The sequence below is a fragment of the Scleropages formosus genome, chromosome 7, assembly GCF_900964775.1.
Source record: "Scleropages formosus chromosome 7, fSclFor1.1, whole genome shotgun sequence".
In the NCBI taxonomy this organism is placed as follows: domain Eukaryota; kingdom Metazoa; phylum Chordata; class Actinopteri; order Osteoglossiformes; family Osteoglossidae; genus Scleropages; species Scleropages formosus.
This window is the reverse complement of record NC_041812.1, coordinates 3,226,119-3,250,991: the sequence shown is the minus strand read 5'-3', so window position 1 is coordinate 3,250,991 and position 24,873 is coordinate 3,226,119. Positions and strand designations below refer to the sequence as shown.

Here is a 24,873-nt window from a genome sequence, read left to right as displayed (position 1 = left end):
ATCCCATACCCTCAATTTGGATGTTCTTATAAACAAACGCGACGTACATTTTATTGCTATTAAATTATGTCCCATTGACTCTAACTGAGCGTTAAATGTACATCATGTGTAATTACAGACACAGAAAATTATCCCACACTTCAAAGTGCTTCGGTATTAAAAACAGATTACGCCGAATTGAATGTGCGTTTGATTGCTAGGCTACACACACACAGTCTCAGAAAATGTTCCGCTATCTTGCGACACAGCAAAGGTGTATCCGAGTAATGGAATAGAAACAGAACTCTTCTGAATAAAAGTAGGGCCAAGAACAGATACATGTTCGGGGCGGCACAGTTACACAGCACTTGGGTGGTGCAAGAGGGTGTGGGTTCGATCCCCACTCAGTCTGTGTGGAGTTTGCATGTTCTCCCCATGTCTGTGTGGGTTTCCGCTGGGTGCTCTGGTTTCCTCCCACACTCCAAAGACATGCTGTTCAGGTTCACCCAGTGTGTGAGTGACAGAGAGTGTGTGTGTTCCACTGATGTATGGATGAGTGACCCAGTGCAAGTAGTGTATCTAGCAGTGTAAGTCACCGCGGTGAATAAGGTGTGTGGGCTGATAACACTACATAGAGTTCACTGGAAGTCGCTTTGGAGAAAAGCAACTGCTCAATAAATATAAATGAATGCACATATCTGAAAGGAGCAACACTCCTTTTCTAGGTTAACGCGTGCAAAGTTGGGACAAAGAGAATAATGCATGAGTTACTAATAACTATCCCTAAAGATTTACTTCTTCAACATGAGAGGAAACAAAGGAATTGAATAATTAATAATTATCCAAACTAATTTAATTTTTAGCGTCAGTCTGGTAATATTTACATAAACTCTGGTGTTGCACTGACGACTTAAAGCCTTTCGTCTGTGTGGAATTCACTCGGTAGCTGTGTTCCATAATTGATTCATTTGGAGCAGAGTCCTCGGGGCTTTATATCCTCTCCCGATCGCTTACTGGCTGAACTTTTCTTCGGAATGTCAGTTTCACGCTGGACATGTTGACACTGTGCTGGTATTCTTTGTACTCAGTGACCCGAACGTGTATGGGACACGGGGCAGTGGTTAAGGAACTGGACCGATGAACCTTTCTAGGATCTAGAAGAGGCGGGAGTAATTCAGACGCAAGGCAAAAGGCTTTATGTAATATATTTGGAGAAAATACATACACAAGACACAAAATAGTGAGTGTAATGTAAGTTTCACATTACCATGTACATATCGCATGTACTGGACGCCACTTATTGTACTTACCCTGAATTGCTCCAGTAAAATTACCCAGCTGTTTCTAAATGGGTAAATGTCAGCTTGGTGGTCCCACGCACTAAAGGTAAAGGACGGAGGTTCTCAGTTCCGGCTCCGTTGTGGCGGAACGACCTCCCCCTGTCACTCAGAACTGCTGAATCTCTGTCCACATTTAAAAAGGGTCTTAAAACTCACCTCTTCCAGACCCTCTTTGTCCATCATCTCAAAAGTTCATGTAAGGTGTAGATGTTCATGCACCATAACTTTAACATGATGCCTGGATAAACCTTTACACAGCTACTCCTGTAATGTAACGTAAATGTTTATATGTATCTCAAAAAAAAATGCCGCTTTGGAGAAAAGCGTCTGATAAATGAATAAATGTAAATGCAGAGCAAAACTGGCAATATACTCAATCATACCAGACTTCATCTGTGATGCCACAGGCCGGAGGTTTGATGTAGCAGTGAAAGTAAAACGATAAAACATAACCAATAACGTGGTAACTATTAAAGCGTAGCTTAATAAACACACCCGTTCCTTTCTTCTGTTTTAATCACGGCCGAGTAATGGGTTCTCGGATCCGCTGTAAATGAAACGAACTGCGAAGCAATGATTACCATACGTCCAGCTGCGGAATTTGTGTTCATCATATGATAATAGACCATAAGGCCGAAATGAAACACTGGTCCAGAGTAGATCGGTAGGACCAGCACACCGGAACGTGACATGTTTAAGATGAGTACGTGGAGTAACAGGTGTCGACGACAAAGACGACACCGTCGTTGTGGACGGGTCAGCCGAACGCTAACGGTCGACTGAGGAGCGGGGATTTATGCCGTGACATTCCATAAAGGTGGCATTTGTTCGCAGGGATTAATTTATTCATTTGTTCACCTTTACTTTGTCCCACCTGGGTGTTGGATGCTCTGGTTTTTATCCCACTTTCAGCAGCAACAGTTTCATCAAAAGTGTGGAATGAATCAGGGTGAATGAACTCATTTTCACTTAAGATGTTTTTACTTTTGCTCGTTTAGAACTGGAGCCACTGAGCACAAGGTGGGGGGCAACATCTTTTCTAGCGCTCTAGACCACAAATATTAGCAATAGATCTCAACGATACACAGATAGAAATGTACAAGTACGGTGGGGGAGGGGGGCTACTTTTTGGCTTACCTGAACACCGGGAGGGCGGTTGGACCCCAGTCGAGAGGGTTTATAAGGACTCATTGTCTCGCTCACTTACTACCGGTAACTGGATACCCAGGTAGGAGTCACAGTAGACGCTGGTCAAGTCCAGGTACACCCTGGAGGGGACGTCAGTCCATCGCATTTATATAGGGTATATTACCAAGGTATATATAAGGTATATAAGGATTCAATCAATTAAAATCACTTTGTACCCCGAATTGATTATACCCATAGATAGAAGTAGTGACAAAACCCTTCAGGAAAACATCTTCTAGTCACCCAAGAACAACTGTCATTTAATAGTACGATTACTCCGACTAGTAGTACTACTGCTGACATCATCATCATCATCAAAGGTGAGCAACGACTCACCGCCGGATGCCAGAACAAGGACTCACTACACAAATTAGCAGTATAATTAAATGAGTGTTTTAAAGCGAACGATATTCAAATTTTTGCAGCGGCTGTGATAAAATGACGCGGCTGTCAGAAAGAAATGGGTGTTTTTACTGCGAATAAAAAAAGTGCCCCTTGTTTTTTGGAAGAATAACATCAGTTTTTGATGGCATTTTCGGAGATGTCAGACCAGTACATTACACACACACACACACACACACAAACATTGTCTGAAACCGCTTGTCCTGTATGGGGTTGCAGGGAGCTGCAGCTCAACTCGGCAACACAGGGCACAAGGCTGGAGGGGGAGGGGACACACGCAGGACGGGACACCAGTCCATCGCAAGGCACCCCAAGCGGGACTCGAACCCCCAACCTACCAGATAGCGGGAACCAGAAGTACAGTACACACACACATATAGAAGCAAACGCACGCACACGCACACACGATTATATAGTGTGTGTATAGATACGGTGGCGCAGCAGGTTTGCCGGGGGGTCTGACCTGTGATGGGTCTGGGGTTCGAGTCCTGCTTGGGGTGCCTTGTGGCAGACCAGTGTCCCGTCCTGAGCGTGTCCCTTCAGCCCCGCACCCAGGTTGGACTCGTTTGCTGGGACCCTCTCGAGACAAGTGTTTATAGACTGCGTGCGTGCGTGCGTGCGTGCGTGCGTGCGTGCGTGCGTGCGTGCGTGCGTGCGTGCAACATCACGGGTGTTTTGACACCGGAATTGGACCTTAGAGTCATTTCCTTCGCTCTTTCCCGATCCCTTTTGTAGTGCAGCGCGTTTCATCAGGCTGCCGCGTGACCGAAGCGAGGGCCCAGCGCGGGGCTCCGGTCGCGCGGCCGCTGGCGCGCGCGCGCCGTGCTCCTGTCCCTTTAAAGGCTCCGACAAAACGCCCATATGATCGGCGCGCTCCAATCACCAGGTCCTCCCGCACGGTCGGCAGCCTCTGCATTTTTTGTCTCTTTCCCAAACGCTAACATGGCGAAAAGGGCACTGGCGTGAGGAAGAGGAGGGCGACGCCGGGATCATGAGGGACGCGAGGAATGCCAACATGCGCCCTTAGACTACGATTTTGTTTTCATGGAGAGGAGCCGCGCGGCCACCGGAAGGGCAATCGGCGCTCCTTCGCTCCGCGACACCTCCGACCAAAATGGTAGATCATAGAGAGAGATGATCATGATCATGTGCCTGCCTTCCTTCCTTCCTTCCTTCTTTCCTTCTCCTCTCTCTTTCGCTGCTTTTTCTGCGCGCTCGAGGGAGGGGGGCGGATCGGGGCCTCGGCAGCTGAACTTACCTGCGGCGGTGTGTCCGCCTCCCTCGCCTCGGCGTGACAGCTGCCTGCTGTGTGTGTGTGTTTGCGCGCAGACAACTTTGCAAGTTGCGCGGACGCGACGCGAGGGAGGGAGGAAAAAAAAACCGCGGAGCGACGTCGACGAGGAAGGTGTGTGTGTGTGCGCGCGCGCGTGCGTGTGGGGGCAGGGGGGCGAGGCGAAAGTGCGAGCCCGGCGCGCCCCCGGCCGCTCACCGCAAGGAGTTAAAATTCCTCCGTGCGGCGGCGGCGGCGGCGATGAGGTCGCGACCTGCGCGTTTGTTCGCCGACGCGCGTTCGTTTCCGACGCGAACTCGCTGACGCGCTTTTCGTTCCTCTCCCAACGGAACCCGAGCGATCCTCCTCATCTCGACGGGTTCAAAACAAAAAAGTGAAGGGGATAAACTTAGGTGCCACGTAGCTTCGCAGTCCGCCCCCCCCCCCCCCCCCCCCCCTTATTTTTAATAAAAATACTGTATGCACACTTTAATGCGCGCGAAGGTATTGATCGATGGCTTTAGGGTCCAAAATGTGAGGAATTAGAGCTCCGGAGAAGGACTGAGCGCATCTGAACATCAAGGCAATTTTTTTAAAAAAAAAAAAAAAAAGGAAAAAGTACAGTAAAAATTGCATGCATTTAGATCTTTTTTTTTTCCCCTCCCTCCAAAAAGATGATGTATTTTTATCAGGCATCATGTTTGAGAAGGACTCTGCTAAAGGTCATGCTGGACAGTGATTTTTCTGCTTTTTACTGTGTGCTCATGAACTTTGTTCCAATCCCAGCAGCTGAGCTCTTCCCCATGTTGAGGTTTGTTGGGCTGGTGTCAGGTTGTCAGTGATTCTGCACAATGCTTTAACTTTTAACAGCTGGTTTTTGGTTTATTCCCAGTCCACTTGGGGCATTTGACTGGTCTTAGTCCTGCCTCTGCCTCTCTGACCTCTTATCCCCGGACTGTTGTAGGGTTAGTCGTTCTAACGTGATGCTCTTATCCCGTCCGTTCATGTATGTGTGATGTGTCAGCATAGCCCAAGCAGGACCTGGGATACCGTGGTGTATGTTGGGTTTTTTGTCCTTCGTTACTGGGATAACCTGATGGATTCGAAGGGATTTCACCTTCGCCGGTGCTCGGGATACATCAAGCATCCGGCGGAGTGTGTGTTCCGAAATGACGCATCCTCAAACATCTGGGTTGATCACATTTGGGTTTGAAGGCTGTTTTCCGTATGGAGTCAGTGTGGAATTGCAGGGCTGCATAAAAGCACCACAGTGAGTGATTTTTTTTTTTTTTTGCATGTTTAAAGTAGTGGACAGTATCTAAAGTATAAAACGTAAATCTTTATTTCTCAGATGCTTTTTCTCTGACCTAACTTACCATGATTTACTCATTTGTATGACTGGATAAGTTGTTCTGGTTTAGATACCATGCTCAGGGCTACTGCAATGAGAGGTGAGATTCGAACCCGGGACCTTTGAGTCTAAGGTGGTGGCAGCAAGTATTGTGCTACCTCCTTCCCACACTGCCCTGGAAATTGGATTTTATGCCCCTCTTTGGACTCACACCTGACCACCTAATTTTAGAAATTAGTTATTAGTTTAATGTATCATAAATACTGTGCATTTTTCCTACTGTACACTTTGAACAGTAACAAGGAGTGATTTGGAAACAGGAGCGGTTGGGGCTGGAAGGAGGTTGCAAACTTCTCCCTGCTGCATCCTATCAATTAGATATTTCATCAACTGCAATCATTGATCCACTGCTAATTATAATTTGTAATACTGGTGGTGCCATGGAGTTTTCTCTCCGGAAGCGTTATTATGCCAGTTATGTGGTTATATTGAGTTTATTGTACTGAACTGTACTGCACTACATGAAACCCCAGTATGACAATGTCATAAAACGTATTATGCTGGGATCGCAGGGATTTGTTAGAAAATCACAGTAGTTCATAAGTCATGCGTGTTTTCTTATGAGATAAGCATGGACATCGGGAAGCTGGCAGCACAGTGGTTGGAACTGCTGCCTATAGATCCAAAGGTCTATAGGTTCGAATCCCACCTTCAGCTATCATACCCTTGAGAAAGGTATTTACCCTAAATTGGCCCGGTAAAAATTACCCAGTTGTGTGAATGGGTTAAAAAACACAATGTTAAGTTACCTACTTTTTTTTTAAGTCACTTTGGTGAAAAGTCAGTTATATGAATAAATGCATTGATCTAGAAATTAGCATTTTTTTTTTTTTCCTGGGCAAATTATATTAAAATATCCCATGTAACTAATAAATACACGTATGCTGTAAGACTTCAAAGTCGTTCGGAGAAAAGCATCACATAAATAAAGACGCCACTGTAAGAAAAGGTAAAACGATCTTTTGCTCCCTCTATTTTGCCTTATTTCACCTCGCCTTCGAACTTCGAAGAGGGCGCAGAATTTTTAGAGCCGGGCCTTGAGGAGGAAAACACGTGGCAAAGTGCCACCGAGCGCCAATCCCTCTACCAGAATGCCGAAGTGAAGCGTTTTCGAGTGCCTAATTTGGGATTCTAATCAGACGACGCTCCGTTTGCCAAAACCAATTTATACCGAGACTCCCTCATCAAAGAGGGCAGTGTTCCATGCGTGCGGCTCCGAAAATGAGGAAGAATCAGTTTGCTGTTTTTATCTTTCATTATTGATCCCTTTCGTGGTGGAACTGGCTGGAAATCCCTGTCGAGGCGAACGCGCTCGTCTGGAAGTGGGATAATTTGCTAATATGTTTTAATGAGCCCCATTTAAAGCCCTGATCCTCGGTCTGCGGACGGAGGGAGATGGGCGACGAGGTCGCGCCGGGACACCTCATTAAAAAGAGTTTGCAGCTGGGTGCTGGAATAATCCGCCATCTCCTCCGCATCTGGAGCCCTCGGTTAATATGTGGGTCAGTCCGGAAGCGGAGCGAGCCTGGTGGTCGCGGTTTAGCTTGGGCCCTCTGCCGTTTTTCGGTTCGGCCGCTCGCGTTGCGTTACGTGAGATGTGGCGGTGCTGCTATTTTAGTACTGTTTAATTTTAAAATTTATTTTAGAGTGAGCTTGTATCTGGACCCCGCTTTGGTGCGAATGTGGCTTCGTTTCCGATTAAAGACTCATTCATTCCTCCTGTGTATATTGTGTTTATAGCACAGTTGACCCTTGAACAACACGGGTTTGAGCTGCGCGGGTCCAGACAGATTTTTTCTTTCCCCCCCCCCCCCCCCCCTTCAATAAATGTATTGGAACAGTTTTTTTTGGAGATTTGTGACACTTTGAATAAACTTGCAAACAAACCACATTGCCTGGAAATATCGAAAAAAAATGAGAAAAAGTTAGATATGCATAAAATAGATGCACGTACTAGTCTGTTTTATCATTTACTACCATAAAATATACACGTAATACGTATAACATCTGCAGTGTTTTGTGTCATATAAGGCAATATTGATGTAGGTACTGACAGACGGACGATTCATCTTGTAAACGGACATCAAACTTGCGGTATCGATAAATACGGTACTGTCTGTATTTTCTTAACAGCATTTTTTCTCTAGTTTACCTTATTGTAAGAAAACAGCATATATAACATACAAAATGGGTTAATCGACTGTTTATCGGTCAACAGTAGGCCATTAGTAGTTAACTTTTTTTAACTTTTTGAGGAGTCAGAAGGTATATGTGGATTTTCGACCGCGCGGGGGGTCAACGCCCCTAACCCCCGCGTCGCTCAAGGCTCAACTTGACTCAATATTCTAATCGTCTTTTATTAAATGCCATAGCCGAAATTTGCGTGGGTGGGCTGTCTCACCCCCACAGGTGACCCTCATCCTGCCTCTTGGTCGTACGGCTAAAATGACACTCTCCTCCTGTCATCGATGAGCTACGAATCCTGGCGACGTCATGTAAGATTTCCAGAACAGAATTGAGCCATCGGCTTAATTCTCCTAAAATCCCAAATCATCTTTAATGTAAATGTGAAAAATTATAACGCGGTTCAGTGTCGCCCAGAATTCACCATGTCTGTTTACTTAACCAAAATATACTAAACTTCCTCCTGGTGATCTAGACGAGGACACGCTCGTTTCAATACTCCATAATGGTTCTTATTATAATGCAAGGAGCCGGTTCCTTAACTACATCCATACCCCCACTATTTGGACTCTCGCTCGTGTGGATTTTCACATATCTGGACTTGAAGAATTTCTCCCCCTCACCCCACAGTTCAAGTTGTCCATCTCCAATCTGGATTTCTTGGCTTCTACGACGGTAAGAAGCGATCGACCCGCCTGCTGAGATGGCCAACTACCGTTGGTGTGAACGCACTGCGGTGCGTACAGGCTGGGGGGGGGATGCGCCCTGCCCTGCTCTGTGTTCTTCCGCACATGTCTTCATTATCACTCCCAAAACCTATAGAGGGTGTCGAGACAAAGGTTCGACAATGACGGCGTACCGTACAAAGTGCCGCACAACCAGTTTCCCTCCATTTTTACCCCCCCCCGCAACATGCGTGACATCATAGGCAAAGTCCGGCATGTGCTGCACGCACACGCGTTCCTTACGCAGCTCAGAAATGCACCGTTTAAAAATTTGTCTCGCTCCGTTTCTATGTAACGGTGAAAAACCGACGTGAAGCTTGCGATCCGCCACTAGAATATTCAAAACACGCCACTTGATCCACGTGAAATTACACCGTATTGATAGTAGCAGCACCTCATGAAACTTGGAAATGGTGCCAACCGCTGTCATGAGAAGGACCTTCTTTATGATGGAACGATATGAGAACGGTAACCTCGAAATAATATTTATAGTAAGTACGCTACACATTTTGACTTGTTTCTGAGCGAGTTGTTTGTCTGGGAATACATTCAAATTTTTCCATAACAAATAATGGTGTCTGAACCACTGCCTGCCGGGATGGATTTTCAAGATCTGATGAGGTTGGGTACTGGGGGACAGGTGTACCTTTAGTGGTTGAGAAACGTGCCATTGTTTAGCGCTTTACTGCAAATGATGTGGTTCGCCGGGTGGACGGACCGATACAGGCCGCAGGATTGGCGAGGGAAGAAAAGGGCTTCCGTTGTCATGGAAACGCACATGTTGCGGTCAATTTGTAAAGCATCTCGATGACAATTAAACACATGAATGTGGGGCAGCTGGTAGCGTAGTGGTTAACGCTGCTGACTTTGGACATAAAGGTCACAGGTTTGAATCCCGTCTCTGACTGTGGTACCCTTGAGCAAGGTACTTACCCTAAATTACTCCAGTAAAATTACCCAGCTGTATAAGTAAGTAGCTTAACATTGTAAGTTGCTTTGGAGACAAGTGTCAGCGAAAAGAATAAATGTCCAGTAGATGCGTGAATGAGGACTTGATGCAGTAGCTGGCGATGACCTCTCGTTCTTCCCAGTCTCGCCGTGGGTCACATGGCTCGTTTGCACCCGGGACCCTTGAGGGTGTGGTCTGTCTGCTACCCGTTTCCCTGGAACACAAGAAAGTAATGAAGTCACTACAGGAAGGAGAAAGAGGAGGCATAATACACTGCTGTTTCTTCATTTTACAGTCACATGGGTTCCCCCGGTACACGGGGAAGAGTCTCATGTGATGCCTCTGTTGCTTAAATTCCGGCTGCATTGCTCTGTCATTAAAGGGAGTGTGTGTGGTTTTTTTTTTTTTTTTTTTTTTTTTTTTTTTTTTTTTTCTTCCTCTTCCCTTCTTAATTTTTTTTAATTTTGAAATGTGCTACAAGGAATTTCTTTCTTCACCTTGTGGCTCCTTTGACTTTGAAGCCAGCCTCAATTTAAACCGCATCTGCTAAATCACAGTTTTCTTACTCAAACCTGAAGGGAACTTGCAGATGTTTGTGAAGTTCTGAACAGTGGCTGGTTTTCCTGCAGAATTTTTCTTCCTTTTAATTTTAAATCTTTTATCAAAAAATAACGCGCTATGTCAAGCATTGTTGCGCTACCAGGGAGGCGACATAATGACAACAGAAAATAGTTTACGTTCACAGCTAAGTGTATTGTCATCACGTCTGTTTTTAAGCCTCTATGAATGTGCTACATTTAACACGGCGGGACGGTGGCACAGCGAGTAGCGCTGCTCTCTCTCAACACCTAGGTGGTGTGAGAGGACGTGGGTTCGATCCCCGCTCAGTCTGTGTGGAGTTCGCATGTTCTCCCCGCGTCTGTGTGGGTTTCCTCCGGGTGCTCTGGTTTCCTCCCACACTCCAAAGACACGCTGTTCAGGTTCCCCCATAGTGTGCGAGTGACAGAGAGAGAGAGAGAGAGTGTGTGTTGCACTGATGTATGGATGAGTGACCCAGTGTAAGTCACCGCGGTGAATAAGGTGTGTGGGCTCATAACGCTACATAGACTTCATTGGGAGTTGCTTTGGAGGGAAGTATCTGATAGATAAATAAATGCAACGCAATCGGATGAGGAAGAACAGTTTGAACGAACCCTTCGCACGTTTTGTTCACATTTGTAAACTGCACAGTTGTTCTAAAGTACTTGAGTCTCCGTAAAGGTCTCGGTCCTCGCTGGCCAGCACTATGTGCCCGGAGTAATTAAAGTTCCACAGCAGGTTTCGCTCTGGTTATGACTCAGAATCTTGGCACACCTTTAGCGAAGGATCCCCGGCAGCGGCGCTGAATGACGGGCTCCTGGGCGCCTGCTGGCGGTGCTGCTCGGCCCGGATCTTCCTCTCGTTTCGAGTTTCCCTTCGAGGAAAAAGACAACTATTCCTGTGTGCTCGGTAACTCATCGGAATCCATGATTTACAGTTCGCGTGGCACTGTACGCACTGAGCGTGACCCCGGGGGGGGCTTCCTGCGACCCCGATCCTCTAATCCGCATTAATAAGACGTATCGAATTCCACACTCCTTTGTTGTGACCGACAGGAAGGTCAAAGGATCAGCACCCCGATACCTGCAGAACCTGATCGATACCCAAAACCCAGCAACAGCACTATGTTCCTCTGGCCTCTCGGTGGTCCCGCTCGGTAGGGGGTCCGAAACCGCAAGGTTGCAGGTTCGTGGTTTGAGTGCCGAAGTGGTGGAATTGACGACTTCTCCCCTCCGGAACTGCTGGATCTCTTTGAGGGGGCTCGGGAAAGGACCCCGAAACCCATCTCTTTCGGACCCTTTTGCGTCTCGGGAGCGTAAGCTGGCATCGCGCGCGTCGCGATCGTCCGCGACGCTCGGATAGCTGCGTGGCTGTTGTGAAAGGCACATCCGTATACCCGAGTTGTCCACTGCTGTGGAGGAACCATCTGCCGAATAAATCGGCGTGTAAAGCCAGGGAAGAGAGCAGAAAAATTCCGGGACTCTTTTTGGAGGGGGGGAAAAAAAAAGGAAGTGTGCACTATGTAGTATATTATAAAGGCTAATTATAAGAATATACTATAAAGAAAATGGGCAGTCTGCATAATGAACATTATAAGCTCATTGTGTTGCATTTCATAGGTCAGTGGCTGTTCGGTGGCGTTGGGTGTAATTTCTGCAGACCTGAGCGCAAGTCCAAAAGTATCAGCGCAGCATCATTGTTGTGAATATTTCTTGATTTTGCTCTCGTATTTTCTTGTGTTTCTGGTGTGATTGGTATCATCTGTTTCGGCCCGTCGGATTTTCCTTTCAGTTATTTTTAAATTAGTGTTACATGATTCTTCTGTTTACTTGTACGATACAAAGGAAAAAAACAAAAGAGCCCGTAAAGGAAAAATTTACATATATAAGGCCGTTTAAACAATAGTTTTGTGTGCTGCGGATGCCGTAGTTTTACGGCCCCATGTGTCACTGCTGGCTGAAGAGGGCAGTTGGAGCAACTTTGGGTTTTATATAACCACATATCCAGGGCGCTGAGCCCACTGCTGACATTCAGGCTTAGCTGTCGTTTCTACGGACTTGTAGCGAAAGCTGCCTTCGTGTTCCGCCCCGAAGATTAATAAAATCTCACAGCGCCTGGGTCGTGCGAGAGGACATGGGTTCAAGCCCCGCACAGTCTGTGTGGAGTTTGCGTGTTCTTCCCATGTCCGTGTGGGTTTCCTCCGGGTGCTCTGGTTTCCTCCCACACTCCAGACACATGCTGTTCAGGTGCCCCCATAGTGTGTGAGTGACAGAGAGTGTGTGTGTTCCACTGATGTATGGATGAGTGACCCAGTATAAGTAGTGTATCTAGCAGTGTAAGTCACCGCGGTGAATAATGTTTTGGGCTGAGTGCCTCTAAAGTAACATATGGACCATACTGGTTGTATTGCACACCTGTTTTGTCACATTAGAAAGACTGATTCTCATGAAATACCCATTTCGTGGTAAAACCAACCCTAGTGACACCGCTGGGTGTGTACGGTACGTCTTTAGTGGGCTGCACATGTCCTGAGATCCTTCAGGGGTTTCCTGGGACCATAGCTCCCCTTCTGCCTTAATCTTCCGCATCGCGTGTTTCTATCCCTTTTTCGTAACGTCCGAAAGCGAACCGTGTGTGTGTGTGTGTGTGTGTGTGTGTGTGTGTGTGTGTGTGTGTGTGTGTGTGTGTGTGTGTGTGTGTGTGTGTGAGAAGCTGCCTGTCTGTAGCGGGTGGTGTTACAGGCCTCAAGAGGGAAATAAAAGGGTCCGACTGAGTCGATCTGTATTTTACCCTCGAATCAACATCACCCGTGGCCAGCGTTTGCTTTGGATTTATGAATGACAAACACCATTAAATGAAATTGCTGGAACAGAATAGTTAATGAGGTCTGTGCGCCGTTTGAGTCCCGTCGACGGGAGGCTCGTGTGAAGCGGAAGAGCGAATCCTGTAGGGTGGCTCCTCTCCCACCTGGCATGTTGTCGTGAGCGTTGATGTTCTTCCTACGCGTTTTCCTAACGACAGCCGTGGCGAGTCGTCCGAATCCGAACGGGCGGACCGATTCCCGAACACCTGCGTCGCTGCAGGAAAATACGGCGCTTCTCGAAGGTGCGCGATCCCCTCGTGTCCCTTAGTTTTACCGCAAAACGGGTATTTAATGGGAGTCGGTGTTTCTCATGGGACGTGATAGGTGTGTAATGACCAGTATGGTCCATATGTTACTTTAGAGGAAATCACGTGTGTGCTAGAAACACACAAGTGGTGCAGGTGTAGAAATAAGTGAACCCTAAGTTGCATCGGTTACACCAAGTAGGTAAGTAGTGAGGGGTATAAATCCTAGTATTTGTTCATTATCAGTTTAATGTGATGATATTCCCGGATAAATCTCAACGCAGCTACTCTTGTAATGTAACATAAATGTTTATATGCATCTGAAAAAAAAAAGTTTCTAGGAAGGTGATCAGGATATTCTGATTATGCAGCTATTCGTGTGATGAACGTTGGTGCGTATGGTGGAAAGAAACGAACTGCACTTAAGAATCACACGTCTCTTCTACTAATGTAACGAACACATTGTATTTTCCTTGAGATTTGAGATTCGCCGCTTTGGAGAAAAGCGTCTGACAGACGAATGCAACGATCAGCCGCAACATTAAAACCACCCGGCTGATATCACGTAGGCCCCCCTCCTGTCGCCGAAACGGCTCTGACCCGTCGAGGCGTCGACCCCGCAAGACCTCTGAAGATGCCCTATGGTGTCTGGCACCAAGACGTTAGCAGCAGACCCTTCAAGTCCTGTAATTGGGAGGTGGGCCCTCCGTGGATCGGACTTGTTTCTCCAGCACGTCCCACAGATTCGATTTCTGTGTTCCGACACCTTTCTGTCGTGGCCGGCGTTGAGGTTTTCGGCAGTTTGGTCCGATCCCGTAGAAGAGCTCCCGTAGCACAGACGGGCTGGCCTTCGCTCCCCACGGGAATCGGTGAGCCTTGGGCACCGGTGACCCTGTCCGGTTGTCCTTCCTGGGACCGCTTTCGGTAGGTGCTGGGAGAACAGCCCACAAGACGTTCCGTTTTGGAGACGCTCCGACCCAGTCGTCTAGTCATCGCAGTTTGAACCTCGTAGAAGTCGCTCGGATCCCGACACCTGGCCGTTTTCCCTGCTTCAACACGTAAAATTCAAGACCTGACCGTTCGCTTGCTGCCAAATATATCCCACCCCTTGACAGGTGCCATTGTACCGAGATAATCAGTGTTATTCACTTTATCTGTCGGTGGTTTTAATGTTTCGGCTGATCGGTGTAAATGTAATGTATATCATTCAGATTTTATTTAATGTTTTATACACGAGTAATGACTGTCCCTATAAAGTTCACATATGTTCAAGCATCTGTGTGCATGTAGATCGTAGCTCTATTTCTGTGCCATTAAACTAGCAATTAGCCGGTCTCTGTCCATAGCAGGATTATTAATGTTTTCTTTTGGCCATGGACCCTTTTTGCAGTCTGGAGAAGCCTATGGACGGCTTCTCAGAATAGTTTATTTTAATATCTAAAAATGCATAGGATTACAAGAGCAACCAGTTGCACTGAAATGCAGTTATCATTACAGTTAATATTTAAAAAAAAAAAAAAAACAAAACAAATTAGGGATATTGTAATATTTAACACATGAAAACACAACTGCATTTTAATGATGGGCAAGTTAAAATAAAATTTAATTTTTTAAAGACGTGTGAAGACTATTGTTGCTTTGGTTGAATAAGAACATTAAACTGGGGTGATTTTCATGGTCATGTTTAAGAAGAGAAATGAATTACGTTCATATTTGAAGGAAATGGTAAATTACAGTTGGTGGTTAATAATGGAGATGTGTGAAACTTTTCCCCCATTCACGTTCACAGACACCCTAAAATGTACGGTTCTATGGACCCCGGGGTAAGAACCCACGCTCTACGGCTGATATAATCGGTGGTTGCCACTTCAGACCCTTTAAGGCATTGGAATCAGTTTTAGGGGAAAGTCTTGCTTGGAATTGAACGTTTGGGTCATTACAGAAGCGGAGTACGCGAGAGTTAATGGGAAACTGAACAATGATCTATATTTGCTTGTGTGTGACGGACATTTCGTTTGAACCGAATATTAGAGGAGAAGCCTATGGACGCGCGACTGGATCACTGAGCAATATTTATGCTAAATTCCAACCTTTCATTGGAAGCCACTCTTCTCCATATTTCTGCTCTGGTTTATAACTCTGGTTTCGCTAAAAACTGACCAGAATAACAGAAGACAATATTTTGGCTCAGTTGTGCATTAAACAGCAGAGTACAACTGTTTGGAGAATTGTGGTGCGAACGATTAGCAGTTTTTCATATTTTTAATTAAAAGGCTCAAGACTGATCATAAGAACTGTTTTTGTGTGAATGAATGAATGAATGAATGAATGAAGGAACGAATGTATAGCCTCATGAGCATCTCGGAGCGGCATCGGTCGTTCAGCTCTGTTCGTGTTCCAGCCTTAATTGCGTTGTCGGAAATCCCTGCTGCGGATCTTCTCTCGCGGACCCTCCGGGGAACGGTGATGCATCTCGTTAGAACCGTGTGCCTTTTCCTCGTCCGTGATCCCTCTAATATCTGGCCACATGTTAACGTTGTACCCGAAACGCTTAATAGATCCAAGCCTGAACTGTCTGTGGTCTACGGGGTGAGAGGGTGATGAAGGGGCAGCTGGAAGCACATCGGTTAAGGACTCGGACTTGTCGTCAGAAGACTGTTGGTTCAAGTCCCACTTCGCACCGCTGCCGTAATATCTTTGCATTAGGTACTCAACTCCTGGGTTAAAATATTCAGCTATGTGAGAGATGTTTTGGATAAATCTCATCTGAACTGGAGCATACATTTAGGGTTATTTATTTAGCAGATGCTTTCCTCCGAAGCGACTTCCAATGAACTCTGTGTAGTGTTATGAGCCCACACACCTTATTCACTGCGGTGACTTACACTGCTGGATACACTACTTACACTGGGTCACTCATCCATACATCAGTGGAACACACACACACACACACACACACACTCTCTCTCTCTGTCATTCACACACTATGGGCAAACCTGAACAGCATGTGTTTGGAGTGTGGGAGGAAACCAGAGCACCCTGGAGGAAACCCACACAGGGTGAACATGCAGACCCACGTCCTCTTGCACCACCCAGGCCCTGTGAGACGGCAGCGCTACTCGGTGTGCCACTGTGCCACTGGCATATTAATAATAGTTAATAACAATGGAATGCTTGGGATGTGCATTTTCATCGATTTCCCCCACCCCCCAAAAAGCGCCTTACAGTATTAAACTACCTACAACTATTCAACCATTTATACATCAGGACAATAAGGGATATCTTTCTCAAGGGTACTAGAGCATTAGGTGAGATTCAAACCAGCAGCCTTGGAATTCAAACCCTATAATATTATAGCCCAATAATAATAGTCCCAGGTTCAATTGTTTTGCAATTTACAGTCCTGTAAGGGGGGGATGTTTTGTTATGATGTAACCAGACAAAAAATTTTGAGCGCTGGAGGGGTTCAAGTCCAGTCTCAGGTTTGGTCAGGTTTAGTGCAGGCAGAGTGTACGCTTCAGTGACGAGGCGAAGCCGCATCACATTTCCTTCAAGGTTTCTTAAATGACAGCTTTATGGAAATTGCAGTGTGGCGTTCCTGTCGAACCTGGGGCTTCCAGCAGAATTTGTGGCATCCTGAAGGTCTAGGAGAAGCATAAGATGTAAGAGATGTTTCATTTTCACCAGAACGTGGTAAACTTGGCCAGTTGAGAGAAAAAAAAAAAAAAAAAAAAGCAACTCATCGGGACCTAAAAGTAGCAATTCCCATGGAAGTTTCCTTGCTTGGTGGTAAATCGTGCATTATTTGGGTGGATATGGATATTTATGAAAAAATATTAAATTGTATTATACAGTTCACCCTCATACATTGTGGGAGTTAGGGGCTCAGCGCCTCTAGGCGAGCAAAGTGAGCACCTGTAGCTGGGGGTGCACATTTTTGAGATTTGACTTGATCTAGGATGTTTCTAAGGTTATTTGGGATGAGTATTTGGTCATATATTAAGGGCCGTGCTATGTTTTTTTTTTTTTTTTTTTTTTTTTAAAAAGGGGTGGGGGAAAAAAATGTCACAAACATTAAAAGTACAGTTTGTCAGAATACCTGTAATTAACAATCTATAGTACTGTAGCTATGCTAGTCTACATCGAATCGAGACGTACCTAATATTGGCTAGCCTACCTTAATAATAATAAAAAAATTGTTGTATGGGTACTCGACATGATTGAAATAACTCTATTGAAGACTTTCCTATACAGTAATCTTGAACTAAATTTTTTTAAAATTTAAAAAAAGCTGTGTATTCATGGTATTAAACAATAAAATCATTATTACACATGTATTTTGTGCATTTATGATTTACTAAACTTTTCCCGTTTTTTTTTTTTCGTCTTCTGAGCGTGTCGTCCGCAGTGCCACGCGGTTTCCCGTACAAGGCCGCGAAGCTCCCGAAAAATTCTCGTTTAATCGTTCGCTGCCGACCCGCGAAAAATCGAAGCTGCGATGCGGGAGGGTCAACCGTATATCGCATCGCCTTGATTTACGATGCTGGTACGGCCGAGGTGGGACGCTTCGGTCGGGCGAACGCTTATAAAAATTGTCCGAGATCGAAGGTTCGAATCGTTGAAGTTCTCTTCCGGAATCTACGGCGCCGTAGCGCTCGTCTGCTTGGAAAAACGGCGACGGCCGGACGTGAGGTCGTTCGCGGTGTCTTTCGTCCGGATCGGCGCCGATGGCCGCGAACGTCGCGGTTCGGCCCGCCTCGCCCCGCGTCTCGTGACCTAACCGTGCTTCCCGAGGGTTCGACGCGCAGGCTGTGGAGATGCGTCCCAGCAGAGCCGCTTCGCGTGCTGAGCGGTGGAACAGGAGGGGCGCCAAACAAAGGATCCCACTGTACGCCGAGCTCCTCCGGGCCTCCTACGCAATCTTCTGGCATGCTTGTGGCGGACTTGATGTCAGGATCAAGGCCGAGGAGCAGCCGGCCGAATTCGGCTCGCTTCTCGAAGGAGAGAAGTTTTTAACCTCTGAGGGTCCAGGTGCCGGGCGCAGCTTTAACCCCCGGGAGGTGTCTAGGAGGTCATCTGTGTCTTACCGTGATTCCATGGGCTTATTTACCGTGAAAATGCGATGCATCCGTAGGGTCCTTTCTGGCTTGCTTAGCTCGCATGTAGCCCCCAGAGCGAGAGATGTTGATGAGTTCTTCATTTTCGTATTTCCTGCGCAGTTACGGGCTGGGGTATCGCGCTCTATAATCATGTATAACTTGAGCACGTTGTCGTTTGGAGAAGATGTCGAACGAAACCCCGGATATGTCCTCCTGGCATCAAACTTCACAGGATGCTTTGCTCGGCTTGGAGGTGCCTGTACCGGATTCCGGTTCGGTTTACCTTGATTTCCTCTTCTTCGTAAGAAGGAAAAAGCTTCCGTTTTGGCTCTTTAATGTGTCAATAAATGGATGTAACCTACTCTGGGTTCCCTCCAAAAATGTAACTATTGCCAAATCATTAATTCACTACTTTGTTATGAACAAATGTTGCAAGTTGATGATTGAAAATGTTCACTGTAATTTTACTGCTATATATTTGAAAGGTGAAATGAGGGTAAAACAACTTGAGTACTTTTCCTTTGATATGAAGTACTTTTATGGCCTTATGGAAGGGCTTTTCTTTTTTTTTTCCTTCCCCTTTTTTTTTCAAGCTAACACTTGAGATTTTTTTTTTTTTTTATTCCTTTTTTACTGTTGCATGGAGTTTCTGCAGATGCTAAACACTTGAAATGTATTTCAGACTAAATCGTTTTCCCTTCAGCATTTCAGCTCTTCGTGTGCAGCGGAAGCTGTTGGTTTTTTCTTTTTTGCGTTATGGGTCGCCTTCCCTCCCACGCTCTCCTTTCGGCTCTCCAGAACAGCCACTCCCTGGATTCAGCTGGACCCGAGAAATTTTTAGTCATCGCAGACTCTGCACCGCGCGCCAGAGGCCGCCGGGGCCTTTATTGGTTTAGGCTGCATTTGTGCTTCGGTCAGAGAAATTCCAGGCGCTTTTCACTCCGTTTGCGTAGCGTTGCGCTCCTTAGCGGCGGCGACCGCTTCTCCTTAACCTCCTCGTGTCACCGCTCGATCCGGCGGACGGACCGCCTCGCATCCGGGCCCGATTCCGGGATTTTTTCCCTTTCTTCTCCAAAATGAGGTGGCGCGGGGGGGCCGAGAACCGGTCGGGGGCACGGGAAGTCTGCCGGAGTTACGTTAGCTAAGCTGAGTAGCCACGTAGTATTATAACTCTTGGGAGCCTTTGAAGCTGTTATACCCGCGAGGATCGACTTTACGAGGGCGATCGAGGCTTCGGCAGCCTTCCGCCGTCGGGAGGCTACATCGTCCACTGCTGTTGCTGTTATCTGGAGTTCACCTTCGCATATTGCTGCAGGGGGGGGGTTTGGGCGCCACCCGTTCTAGACGTGCCCCCGCTCGCGTCGGCCGCACGTTTCGATCAGCCCTCCGAATGGCACGGGACTCGCCGGAGCGAAAAACGAAAGCGAGGTCGCGGCTTTGGCGTCGTCTCGGTCGCGAAGACCCTTCCCGCCAACCGCTTTGCACGAAACGCCCGTTGCATCGTTTACAGTGGCGCCGTTCCAGAGCGCAGTGTTTTTGTGTGCTGTGTTGGGGGGGAAAAAAAAAAAAAGACATCTTGGGAAGGCTTTGCGACGGGGGAAACCTGAGCTGCCAGGTTGGGCCGTAATGGCGGTAATACAATCTGGACGTGGGCCGCGGTGCCAATGCCGGGGGCGGTTCTGCTCCGCCGCGGTCCTGGCAGCGCTCGCCGTGTGAAAGGTTCGACCTGCCTGGTTCATTATTTAGCTCAGAGCAGGTGTGAGATGATCAAATTTTAATCGGGCTCCTTATTTGTCGAGAAGGTCCTTACTTTTTCTGAAAAATCACTGCGGTGTCCCAAACTTCTCGCCATAAATTACTCAAACGCTTGTACTCCGCATGGTTCTTAATGCCCTGAACATGTCTGCTTTCTTTGTACATTTCTCAAATCTGCCTGCTCGGTGACCTGGTCTCCACCGTATGGCAATATTCAGCATTAAGCAGTTAATTTTCTCACCCGAATGTGTTTTACAGCCACGTTGTAACTTAACTGACCACTCAGCAGGACGATATATGATACTGTGAGTTCGTTCATTGTGTAACACGCAACCGGTGACTGTGATTCTAGGCCTTTACTCTGTAACGCCACATGTACTGCTGGGCATTTTCCGTGTGCTTTTTTTTTTTACTGGATGGCTGGTGGCAATGTAAGGATGTGGCATTTTTACTCAGAAGGTTGCTGGTTTAAATCCCACCTCCTGCTGTAGTACCCTTGGTCAAGGAGCCCACCCTAAGTTGATATGGTAATCATACCCTGCTGTATAAATGGGTGAATCATTGAAAAATCACTTAAAAAAATTACGGTGCCGGGGAAGGGGACAGCTGGTAGCGTAGTGGTTAGAGCTACTGCCTCTAGAGCTAAAGGTTGCAGGTTCGATCCTCACCTCTGGCTGTAGAACCCTTGAGTGAAATGCTTCTCCTAAATTTCTCCAGTAAAATTACCCAGCTGTGTAAAGGGGTAAATAATGGTAAGGAGGTAATAACTGTAACCTTAACATTGTAAGTTGCTTTGGAGAAAAGCGTTAGGTAAATGAATAATAGTAATTTTATGCGAAGGTTTGTTCGGGACCAATTTCTTGTTGACAAAGTGAACATTTTTACATTAACTTTGTTTGCATTTTCTCCGAAGGTTACGCATTTCTTAACTTTCACAGCGTGATACGAGCTGCTCCTCAAACTTGAACCCGCCAGTCAGCCCAGCTCCTTAAATGCTCCACCCCCTGGTGGCCCACTCCCCAACAACATCATTTTGTATAAAATGTAGGATGTATGAATATAACTGTGCATACGTAAGATATCTCCCGAGTCACGTTTTCAAGTATTATTTTGAATTCTAGACCGACCGTTGAGAGAATACGTGCGGCTGTAGGGCTTTATATTCTTCCCGCGATAAATGCAAAATTCTGCCGTTAAAAGTTTTGCGTTTAATAAAAAATGATGCAAATTCTCGGTGCGAAAAGCTGCCGAGTGTGCGTTTCCTCGGCTCCTGCGAGTCGCTGCGACTGTTTGACATTGTTTGGAGACTTAATAGTTTAAACCGCGAGATAAAGCCTTAAATGAATGTATTTACATTCATTAACGACTCCTGCCTCTGTGCCCCTTAAGAGACGGTCACCTGGCCAAATTAACATTTAAATGAAAATATTTAAACCCCATCCAGTAGATTATTTTAAGAGTCCCCCCCCCCTCCGCCTCCCACACATCTCCAGTCCTCTGGATGGGGGACAAAAGCAATCGCTGCCCCGGCTGAGGGTTCGTCCCTCGTCCAGTTACCCAGTCCATCCTTTATCGCTAGACCCGATGTGACTCGCGTACCTTTTCAGGATAGCGGGACGTGTCCTCATTCTCTCTGTCTTTTCCATCTCATAGCTCAGTCCACATGAATGGGTTCGAACCGTTCGTCTCCCTGCAGAGAAGATAGTGTTAATTACATATAAATGAATTTTGCAGCGTGTAGTTCAGGCTTTTGGTGCCGTTTAACTCGGCAGCCGGTAGTGTAGTGGTTGCAGCTGCTGCCGTTGGACCGAAAGGTTGCAGATTCAAATCCCACCTCTGGCTGTAGTACTGCGGCGCGCAGCGCCGTGGGTTCGGATGGGGCGAAGAAGGACTCGGAGGCAGCGCTCATTACGAACGATTTATTTGAACACCAGCGCCAGGGAGGGAAATGATGCTCTTGGTCCGAGGACCCCGGTTCCCCTAGGACCTGCGCCTACAGCCAGCCTTCCCAGCATGCCTAGCGCCCCCAGGTTCTCCCTCCTAAACCGGTAACGCGAGTCGTTGCAGTACCTTTAAGCAAGGTACTTAGCTTAAATCGCTCCAGAAAAAATTGCCCGGCTGTATAAATAGATAATTGTAGGCGAGTTTGGGGAAAAGTGTGAGATAAATGAAACTGGGTTATGCGGGACGTTTCTATAATACATTTTAAGGGTTTTCAGAGTGCGAACATTTGAAAAGGATTTTCATGTAGAGAGAAGTCTGCTTAGAGGTGGCAGAATTTTTATGACGTGTACAGTGTATTCATGTATTACACTAGGTGTGTGTTCAGAGGCTGGGGAGGGGTGTTTGTCAGAGGCTTTTCCGCTGCGATGGAGAATAGCGCCAGGTACTGTGGTTTCGGCTGCATCGAGCACCTGGCGATTGCCGCCCTCTTTGCTCATCATTAATAGATGGGGAAAAAGGCAGCCCGAATGGTGAGACTTCATTGTGTAGCTACCGAATTGCAGCAACTGCCAGTTAAGACTTATGGGGAAATAAAACACTGCGTGGATTTCCTCTGGGGTGCTCTGGTTTCCTCTCACACTCCAAAGACATGCTGTTCAGGTTTGCCCATAGTGTATGTGTTCCACTGATGTATGGATGAGTGACCCAGTGTAAGTAGTGTATCTAGCAGTGTAAGTCACCATGGTGAATAAGGTGTGTGGGCTGGTAACACTACATTGAGTTTATTGGAAGTCACTTTGGAGAAAAATGTCTACTAATTAAATAAATGTAAATTATTATACATATAATTTTCCAATTATTGAGTGTTTGTAGTGCTATTGGAGTGAACGTGTTTTGTAATGTTGGGCGGCTACTAAATTACTCCAGGGTTTTATATCCACTTGGCGCATTTTTGCTTTTTTCTTGAGGATTTATTGCATTGGCTTCCAGAGCGAGTCGAGAGAAGCTGTAATCTGTGCACATTTTCTTGCTGGATGTCGGGGCTGTCCTTAAATGCTCCTAGCGCTTGGTCGAAAGCACGAGCGCATTGTCAGCACTTTGCTTTCGAGTTTGGAACCGCAGGACTCTATGGTCCTGTGTTCTTTCTCGGTCTATTATCTCCATTATTTTTATGGACAGATGAAGTTTCCAAAAGAATTCTTTCCGTTTTATTTTTGGGAATTGGGAACTGACTTGATCAAGGCCTTATTTTGGGTCGGACCCTTCAAAATCCATCACGATTCCAGAATCGCGGCCCGATGTTTCGTCGAAGGCAATAACGTCAAGTGAGCCCCGGAGGCAAACAATTCTGAGTTGTGATCCGGGCCGCCCTGCTCCCGCTGGGCTCCGCGCGTCAGAAGGAGTCGCGCGACTGTAAAAATGACTGCGTTTGCGTCGGATGTCGTCTTTTCGGTGGTAAAACGTTTATGTGAAATGTTTGTTTACAGCAGGTTACTATGCAATATTACCATGTTTTGACAAAGTGGAGTAATATTGTGAAAGCTGGACCTGGGAGCAGTCCCAGAAATGACATGCGGACACATACAGACACACGCAGAAGCCGCTTGTCCCGAGCGGGGTCCCGTCGAACCGGAGCTTAACCCAACCCGGCAAGGCCGGAGGGGGAGGGGGGACGCCCAGGACGGGACGCCAGTCCATCACAAGGCACCCCAAGCGGGACTTGAACCCCAGACCCACCGGAGAGCAGGACCCGGTCCAACCCACCGCTCCCCCCTCTGAATGATAAGTGCTATGTATAATATATTTATTCCTTATATAATAAGCGCTCTGCAGTGAGAAAACAAATGAAATGCATGTGTGATGCCAGTAAAGCTGAATTTTATTTTGACTTTGACTCCTCATTTTTAAAATATGCTCTGGCCCCGAAATATAAAACGTAAAGAGAACAGTAAAAATACAGTTGCTGATGTAATGAATTTCTGGGGAATCTCTCGGCAGTTTCCCTTTGGGATCCCCCCCCCCCCCCCCCTTTCTCTCTTTGATGGGTTTGTTTTTTTTTTTTTTTTTTTTTTTCCTCCCCTCCCTTCCCCTCCCCATCCTGTCTCTATCTTAACAGCTGAAGGAAAAGGAAATTGTGAGGCTCTTAAATTCCCCCCCCCCCGAACAGGAACCTGCAGAAATCTACAGCGGACTCTAAAGGACACAAATCATTTAAGATTCAAGAAAAATGGATTTTATGCCATTTTGAAATATTTTATTCCCTGTAGACAGCTTTCAATTTTTTTTTTTTTTAAAAAAAAAAAATACATATAATATGATCTAAAATTTAGGGCAATTAAAGTGAAAATGATGTTCATTCTGTTTGTCGCCGGTCTCTCCTTCTTTTGTCTGTCCGCATCCACCTTCTCCCCCCTGCCCCAAACTGTCAGACCTCCCCCTTTGCGGTTCAACGGACCTGTTACACGCTGCACGTTTCTCACGTTCTCCGCTCGCAGCAGAGAAATTTGTCTTTGTGCTCTCAGAAATGGTGCGGGAAAAAAAAACAGACCATAAAATTGTGTTTGTGTTGCTGTACTGTGCTGGTATGTTTATACGCTCTGACCCTCAAAAATGTACTAGCAAGGACAGTAAATCCAGGGAAATATGTACCTCTTGGTAATGTGCCCAGCAGGACTTTCTTAAAATTTGCTGACTCATGTAAAGAAAGTAAAAGTGTGTCTTCAATTTTTGTTGGGGTGTGTTTAGAATGTTTTGTTTTTCATCCCACGGGACCCACCCCCCCAACAAAGGCATGTTTTTGCTTGTGTAAAATAGTCTTATATATATATATTTAACACTTTTCTCCAAAGTGACTTCCAATGAACACACCTTATTCACCGCGGTGACTTACACTGCTAGATACACTACTTACACTGGGTCACTCATCCATACAGCAGCGGA

General features: G+C 46.4%; 1 protein-coding gene across 1 annotated transcript in view; it reads left to right on the top strand.

Moving 5' to 3' along the window:
- Positions 1-3,736: 3,736 nt before the first annotated feature.
- The window catches only part of zbtb47a (zinc finger and BTB domain containing 47a), a 41,232-nt gene continuing 20,095 nt past the window's right edge, over positions 3,737-24,873 (top strand). Inside the window, exon 1 of the mRNA XM_029253328.1 lies at positions 3,737-4,026. Coding sequence (XP_029109161.1) covers positions 4,024-4,026 — 3 coding nt within the window. The 5' untranslated portion in view covers positions 3,737-4,023. The remainder of the gene's footprint in view (positions 4,027-24,873) is intronic.